This window comes from Cricetulus griseus, chromosome 2, assembly GCF_003668045.3.
Source record: "Cricetulus griseus strain 17A/GY chromosome 2, alternate assembly CriGri-PICRH-1.0, whole genome shotgun sequence".
Lineage (NCBI taxonomy): Eukaryota > Metazoa > Chordata > Mammalia > Rodentia > Cricetidae > Cricetulus > Cricetulus griseus.
The window spans coordinates 24418309-24426864 of NC_048595.1; the positions used below are offsets into that span (position 1 = coordinate 24418309).

General features: G+C 48.3%; 1 protein-coding gene across 1 annotated transcript; it reads left to right on the forward strand.

The window, feature by feature from the left end:
- The first annotated feature begins 463 nt into the window (after positions 1-463).
- LOC100755844 (toll-like receptor 12) lies at positions 464-3427 on the forward strand. Its single transcript, XM_027399348.2, has one exon. The coding sequence runs from the start codon at positions 647-649 to the stop codon at positions 3377-3379; it is 2733 nt and encodes a 910-aa protein (XP_027255149.1). The 5' UTR covers positions 464-646; the 3' UTR covers positions 3380-3427.
- The last annotated feature ends 5129 nt before the right edge of the window (positions 3428-8556 follow it).

Genomic DNA, 8556 nt, shown 5'->3' on the forward strand with positions numbered 1-8556 from the left:
AGTGGGGCTTAGTACACTTACTGGACAGGGGCAAGAACACAACAAGAAGAGGTGAGATGCCTTGCTCAGGACAACGCCGTGAAAGCCTCACTGGATCCAGATCTTGAGCTTAAAGACTCTACTTGCAGGGGGATACGGATGTCCCTAAGTTGGTAGAGTGCTTGTCTGGCACCACCAAAGCCTGGGTTCTAACCTCAGGGCTGCATGAACTGGGTATAACGGTGCACACCTGGAATCCCAGCACGGGGGTGGGGGGGATGGTGGAGGCAAGAGGATCACAAGTTCAAAGGATTCTCTACACATTGAGTTCCCGGACAGCATGGACTGTGTGAGACCATATGTAAGAGTGAAAATAACAAGAAGAAAAGAAACTCTATTGGTTTTCTCCTAATAGAGAAGTGAGACCAGGTCCCAATTCACCCTCCTTTCCTTTCCCTGCCCCTTGGAGCCTCAGTACAGTGTCTCTGAGTCTGGTTCCTCACTTCCTCCTAGCTTCCCACTCACTTCCACAGCAGAAGGCCCTGAGGCCCTTTGTCTATGTTCTCAGACCTTGCAGGTTCTCAGAAGTGGATGACTATCCTGCCCTTACTGTGAGTGCCTGGGCGGGAGTCGGGTTCTTCCCTGCTCTAATTCTGCTGGTGTTGATATGGGCTGGCACGTGCTACTGCCTGGCCTACTCCTTTCCCTGCCTCTCGTAACAGGGTGGACCACTTCCAAATGCCTACTGACTGAAGGCTCCCAACTGCCCCTGGTCTCTCGCTACTTCGCACTCTGCCCAGTGTTCCAGCTGTCCTTCCTTGCCACATGCAACTCAGTGACCAACCTGACAGAGACCTTGGCAGCTGTGCCTCAGACTGTGGAGGGGCTCTGCCTCAGTGGTTCTGTGTCTTCTCTGCCTCCGGATGCTTTCTCTGCTTTTCCAGGACTCAAGATCCTGGGGCTGAATCTGCATCTCACCCGACTCCTTCCAGGAGCTCTCCGAGGCTTGGGACAGTTGCAGAAACTCTCTTTTCTAGACGGTCCTTTTGGGAAGCAATCCCTCTTTATACCTCCTGATGCCTTTGGTGACCTGATTTCCCTCCAGAGACTCCATATCTCGGGCCCCTGCTTGGACAAGAAGACAGGTATCCAACTGCCTCGCAGTCTGCAAAGGCTGGATGTCGTGTTCAGTTGCCTTCAGGATGTCGGGGAGCTGGCTGGCATGTTTCCAGATTTGGTGCAAGGCTCCTCTTCCAGGGATCCATGGAGCCTGCATATGTTGGATCTGTCATTCAACCGGGGGCTGAAGATGGCTAGGCCTGGATCCCTCCAGGGTCTCCAGCTGGAGACTCTGAACCTGGACCAAACACGTCTGGAGGCATCCAGAGTGAGGGCCCTGGGACTTCAGAAACTGAACGTCCTGTCTGCAAAGTTGACTGCCATGGCTGAACTGCCTGCTGAGGCTGTTGCCCACTTTGAGCTGCAGGAGCTGAATGTGGGGAATAACAAGATAGGATATATATCTCAGGAGGCCCTGGCTTCCTTCCACAGCCTGAAGACCTTGCATCTTCAAAGCACAGGCCTGACTAAGCTGCCACCAGGGTTCTTGGCTGCCATGCCTAGGCTTCAGAGACTGAATCTGGCTGGAAACCAACTGCAGAGCAAAACGCTGTGCATGAATGAGACCGGAGACGTGTCAGGACTGATGACTCTGGATCTGGCAGGCAATGGGCTGAGCACCCTGCCTCCAGACACCTTCTCCTGTTTACCACACTTACGGGAGCTGCTGCTTCAGGACAACCAGTTGCTTTCCCTGGAGAGGCAGCTGTTCCAGGGTCTACAGCAACTAGAGACCTTGAATTTGGATAAAAATCCCCTGCTTAACCTGGGTAAGAACTGGTTGGCTGCTCTGCCTGCACTGACCACCCTTAGCCTGCTAGACACCCAATTATCACTGAGCCCAGACCCTGGCTTCTGGGAATCAAAGAGCCTGCGCACCTTGAGACTGAAGCTTCCCTCTGCCCCTGCTCTGACAGTATTGTCCCTGCCCATGTATCTGACCAGCTTAGAGCTTCATGGAGCCTCAGGAAGGAAGCACTGGGGGCTGTCCCCGAGAGTCTTTCCTTTCTTGGAGAACTTGACTATAGTAGGCCAGGGCCTGAGGCTGGAGGTCCAGAATGCCTCTGGAGTCTTCCCTGCTCTTCAGCAACTTTCCCTGCTCCAGAATAGCTTGGAGGCCTTCTGCTCCCAGGACAACCCCAACATTTTCCCCTGGCAGCTCCCCAAACTTCAGACCTTGAAGATCTGGGGTGCTGGAAGCAATTTCAGACCCTGTCTTATCACTGGGCTGCCCAGCCTACAGGAGCTGAAGCTGGAGGCCCTTCAATCTATAATCCAGCCCCGTTCAGTGCAGCTGGAGGAACTAGTGGGTGAGCTTCCGCAGCTCCGGGCACTACAGCTGTCCCGCACAGGGCTCAAGTCACTGTCGGCTGCAGCTTTCCAGCGCCTGGGCAGTCTCCGGGTTTTAGTGCTAGACAATGAGAAAGACTTGGTCCTGCATGACAGTCTGAGGGAGTACAGCCCTCAGATGCCCCAGTATATATACATTCTGCAGTCAAACTTGGCTTGCCAGTGTGCCAATGCGTGGATGGAACCGTGGGTTAAGCAGTCCACTAAAACATACATATACATGCCAAATAATAAGTTATGTCTAGCAGAAGAGGAGGGCCCTGCCAAGCATTCCCTCTTCTCCTTTCTATGGGACCACTGTCCCCAGTCTTTGGAGCTAAAACTCTTTTTAGCCAGCTCTTCTTTGGTGTTTCTGCTAATTACCTTGCCACTCCTCCAAGAAGCCAGGAACTTATGGATCCCCTTCCTGCAGGCCTTATTCAGGGTTTGGCTCCAGGGTCGGAGGGGTCAGGGGGATGAAGGAAAGAGGTTCCTTTTTGATGTATTTGTGTCCCATTGCAGGCAAGACCAGGGCTGGGTAATAGAGGAACTTCTGCCCACTCTGGAGGGCTTCCTTCCAGCTGGCCCTGGCCTACGCCTCTGTCTCCCTGACCGAGACTTTGAGCCTGGTAAGGATGTAGTTGAAAATGTGGTAGACAGCATGGTGAGCAGCCGTGTGGTACTCTGTGTGCTGAGTGGCCAGGCCCTGTGTAATCCTCGCTGCCGCCTGGAGCTCCACTTGGCCACCTCTCTCTTCCTGGCTGCTCCCTTCCCCCCAGTGTTGCTGCTAGCCTTCCTGGAACCCATTTCCCGACACCAGCTCCCCAGCTACCACAGACTGGCTCGGTTGCTTCGACGAGGAGACTACTGCTTGTGGCCTGAGGAAGACGAAAGAAAGGCTGGCTTCTGGGCTTGGCTGAAGAGCAGGCTAGGGCAGCCGGGGTTGGAGTAGGGTGGCACATGTGGATTTTAGGGTGGGGGTAGGAGAAGCAAGCTAGACTGGCAGGGAGTCAGTGTGTTTGTGGGAAGGGGCACAGTGGGGCTGACAGCATGGAGTCAGCTTTGGCAGGTGCAGGAATCCACATGCTGGCAACATAGATTGGGGCAGGGGGAGGGCTGGGGTTGAATGAGGAAAGCTGAGAGATGTCAGATGCCCATGGGGTATGTGACATCCTATGATCTCTAAAAACCTCAGTAAACTGGCTAAATCTGAGAAATGATGGGTTGGTTGATTTTTTTATTTAGTGGAAATGCAAGAGGCAGAGTGTCAAAGGGCAAATAGAGGTGGGGCAGGTTGGGAAGAAGATAAGGCTTGGGACTTGGGACCAGGCCAAGTTCAACCTGATCTTCAAGAAGGCCAATGGGTCCTTTTGTATACAGGGACATAGAAGATGTGTTAATTTCACTTCTGTTACTGTGATCAGACACCCGGACCAAAATCAACTTAAGGGTCAGGCTGTGGTAGTGCGAACCTTTAATCCCAGCACTTGGGAGGCAGAGGCAGGAGGATCTCTGTGAGTTTGAGGCCAGTGTGGTCTACAGAGTGAGTTCCAGAACAGGATCCAAAGCAAACTCTGTCTTGAAAAACCAGATCAAACCCAAACAAAACAACAAAGTTAACTTAAGGAGGAAAGGATTTTTTTGGGGGGGGAGGGGTGTGCTTACAATTCCAGGTCACACTCTTGTTGAGGAAGTCAAGGCAGGCCTGCTTTTATCTCACACAGCAGTACCTCCAACCAGGGAGCTCACTTCACAGCCAAGACGTTCACTAAGAACCATGGAGGGTACTGCTTGCTAGCTGGCTTATGCTCAGCTAGCTTTCTTACAGGGTTCAGGACCACTGCCTAGGTTTGGTATTGCCCATAGTGGACTTGGTTCTCCAATTGACAATCAAGACAGCCCGCCCCCCCAAGTCATGCCCCAGGCCATCTGTTCTAGGCAATTTCTCAATTGAGGCTTTCCTCTTAGATGACTTTAGGCTGTGTCAAGTTGAAAGTTAAAGCTAACTAGGATAGAAAGGTTGACAGCTGAGGGTCACAAAGCTGGGATGCCATCTAGGAGCAGACAGATCATTTCTCCTTCAGTGAAAACATGAAGATATGGTCTTGTAGATAATCCTCTTGAGCCTCCAAACAGAACTATCACCCTGGATGCTCTAGCGTACGGAGCCAGTGCACCATGAACCCTTGCCTCTGAGCCTTTGCACAGACTGCTTCTTTACTGACAACATCTTTCCCTCTGGGACCTGCTAAACATCCTTTAAGATCCAGCTCAGCCATCACTTTCTCCAAAAGCCTGTGCTGAGCTTCCAGCCTGGAGCAGGGTTTGGGAAGAAAAATATATTTCTCTCTCTCCTACTTCTGCCTGTCCCAGCCTGGCCTTGGGACTCTCTAATACTTGGGGATAACTCCCAATCTTTTTGCCTCCTAATCTCAAGTGCCAGAATGGGTGTGTGTATTATCTGGCCCAGCTATGTTTCTCTCTTTTTTTCTTAAAAATCTCACCTTTTTCTGAAGCTAGATTGCCCTCTTTTTTAACTATATGGCTTTGGTATGTCACTTACTCTTTGCACCCATTTCCTGGTCTGTAAAATAGGATAGCACCACACCCCCCTCAGTATTTTGTGATGATTAAATGCATTAATATGACGGAAGGAACAAGAAAAACATCAATTCTTTACACATGTGTTCAATAGAAGCTTCATATTGAAGGACTGGATTAATAATCCATACTCAGTGATTAATAATCCATACTGTTCTTGAATAGGACCCCAGTTTGCAGTCTAGCACCTACTTTGGGGAAGGTGCTCACAACCACCTCTAACTCCAGCTCCAGGGGGTCTGACGCCCCCTTTTGGCCTCATAGGGTATTGGCATTCATAACTACATAACCACACCAACACATAAACATAATTAAAAAATAGTCTGGCAGTGGTGGCACACACCTGTAACTCTAGTACTCAGGACGTAGAGGCAAATGGAGCTCTGTGAGTAGTTCCAGGCCAGCCTGGTCTACAAAGCAAGTTCCAGGACAGCCAGAACTGTTACACAGGGAAACCCTGTCTTGGAAACCAAATCAAACCCAAAACCAAAAGCCAAACCAAAACAAAACAAAAACCAAAATTCAAAACAAAACAAAACCCCCAATTAAACAAATGAACAAACAACTAAGCAAACAACAAAAAGAATTTTTAAAGACCAAAAATTAAAATATTGTTTTATATTACTGTACACTATATGTGTATCGTTTATAAGCAAATACACATATGTTGGAAGAATGTGTTTTAGAAGTGTGTTTTACTCCCAGAAGGTTTGGAGATCAGGTTCTGTAGCAAAGATGAAAGTAGACGTCTTTATCCTTGGAGCCTAATTCTGACCCAGGGAAAAAGATTCAGATAGGCATATGCAGATTGCTGCCAAACCAGACAGAACCCAAGGCAGAACTAGCCTGGGATTTGGCCTCTAGGGGATTTTTGTTTGTTTGTTTGTTTGTTTTTTCGAGACAGGGTTTCTCTGTGTAGCTTTGGAGCCTATCCTGGCATTCGCTCTGTAGATCAGGCTGGCTTCGAACTCACAGAGATCCGCCTGCCTCTGCCTCTTGAGTGATGGGATTAAAGGTGTGTGTTACCACTGCCTGGCAGGGATTTTTTTTTTAAGTTTTCCATTTTTGTAATAAAAATTCTAGGTTTTAATTAGACAAAGGCTAAGTAAGAGACAACATGCAGTTCTAGGCTGGATTTAGGGTGAGGGCTGCCCTCTTGTGGCCTATTGGTGTCTCTTTCTTTCTGTACTCCACCTCCGTTTCTGCTCTCCTGGACAGACCTGGATGAAGGTCTCACCCGACCCTGCAAAGCTGTCTTTCCACCACCAACACTCTCTCTGATATGTCATTCCCCGTACCCCTCCTTACTGTGCCAGCGCTTACTCCGAGTCCTCTTCTCCTTGCGGCCTCTTTCTTCCTCATGAAAGGTCAGGCAGACAGCAAGGAAACATTTGGAGTTTCAGGGCTTTGAATTTCAGCCTAGGCACTTACTGTGTATGTGATATTGAGCAGGCTAACTTATATCTCTAAGCCCCTACCACTTTCGTAAGTTGGGGTAACAATACCAACCTTATAGAGCTGCAGGGACAACTGAATAAGGTATGCCAATAATAACCAATTAATGCCAACACATTGCATACACGAAATCATGCGATATATTAAGAAGTAAGTCAGAATATAGTTTCTTTGTTTTCAGAGTATAGATTCTAGCAAAGGAGTTTGGAATGGGTTATTAAAACTAAGATGTAGAATTTCCCCCAAATGTAACGCTAGCTAACATAACGAGCCCTTCCTTTCCAAATGCTAGCTACTGCCAATTTGCCCAAGTTTCATAGCTCTCTCAATCAAAATAACAGCCAGTAGTCATTCAAATTTTCGAATGCTAGGAAGGCGATAGGCTCTTCACATTCTTTGCCAATCTCTTTCTCATGAGTCTGCAAAGTAAGATTTCACTATTATCATTCCCATCCTCCAGACAAGGAAACTGACGTGTTAGAAGTGTAGGGGAAACAGCTCAGTTGATAAGGTGCTTGCCACAGGATCAGTAAGGGTCTGAGGTCAGGTTCCCAGCATCCATATAAAAGCCATGAGTCTCAGTGCCATATGTAACACCAGTATTGGGGAATGAGTTGGGAGGCAAAGACAGGCAGATTCCCAGAACTCATGGGTTAGCTAACCTAGCTGAATCTTTGAGCTCCAGGTTCAGCGTCAGACCCCACCTTTAATTAACAGGGCAGAGAATGCGCTATGAAAGACACTCATATTGACCTCAGCCCCCACAAGCATGTGCACCTGCATGCACAGTGCACCTACCCACACAAACACACATGTACAAAAGAGGCGTTAGCACTTTGCCCAAGGTTTTGCCACTAGTGAGTGTCAAGGCATGCATCCTGCATTGAAAAATAGGTGGCTCGAATCCAGAATCCATGCTTTACCTACATGCTGTCTTTAATCTTCAAAACATCATGAGATGTAGGTTCTTCTCTGTCTCCTGAATTTTACTGTTGAAAAAAAAAAAGAGGACAAATGTGATGCAGTGTTTTTGTTTGTTTGTTTGTTTTGTTTTTTTGTGTTTTGCTTCACAGCTTGGAGGTATCAGAGTTGGGATTTGGATCTATGGGTGACTACAAACCCCACATTTCCAGCTTCCTATCAGATTTCTCAGACCTTAGAGTATTTACAGCAGTTATCTTAGTTAGAGGCACTATTACTATGATAAAACACCATGACCAAAGCAACTTGGGGAGGAAAGGGTTTATTTGGCTCACACTTCACTGAAGGAAGCTGGGACAGGAACTCAAACAGGGCAGAAACCTGGAGGCAGGAGCTGATGCAGAAACTATGGAGGGACCTGCTTAATGGCTTGCTCAGCCTGCTTTCTTATAAAAACCCAGAACCACCAGCCCAGGGGCGACCCCACCCACAATTGACTGAGCCCTTTCCCATAAGTCATTAATTAGGTAAATGTCCCACAGCCCATCTTAAGCAGACACTTTCTCAATGGAGCGTCCTTCCTCTCTGATGACTCTAGCTTGTGTCAGGTCAGCACAAAACTAGCCAGGGCAGTGGTCCTGAGCAGCCACAAACTATATTAAGATTATTCAGCAGCAGGGATTAACATGTTTCCAACACAGGAGGATTCAAGCTCGGAACAAACCGATTTACATAATAATGGCCAATATCTGCTACCCATTGTTGGATCCTGGCTCTGGGTTAGCAGTTCTAGGTTTAATGTTTCACTGACGCCTCACATAAACCTGTGACATGGTTGCTATTATTGTTCTTACAAGTGAAGACAGGAGGTTCTTCCAAAACATTCTGTAGTTTCCAACTTGTAGTTTCAACTGCCCAACTCTTTCCTGCCGAACAGAATGGTCATTTGTTCCAGGTTTGAAACCTAAGAGTAGTCACTCTCTTCTTTTTTACTATTTTTTTCCCTCTACTTTGTCCGGGAACATAGGGAACCTCGCTTCTTCAGTGAGCTCCACCCCTTCTAGTCCAGGCTCCGCCTACTAGGCGGTGCGGTCACCACAGAACCAATGGGAAGAGTTAGGACCATCTCAGGATTACGCCCCCAGGCATTGA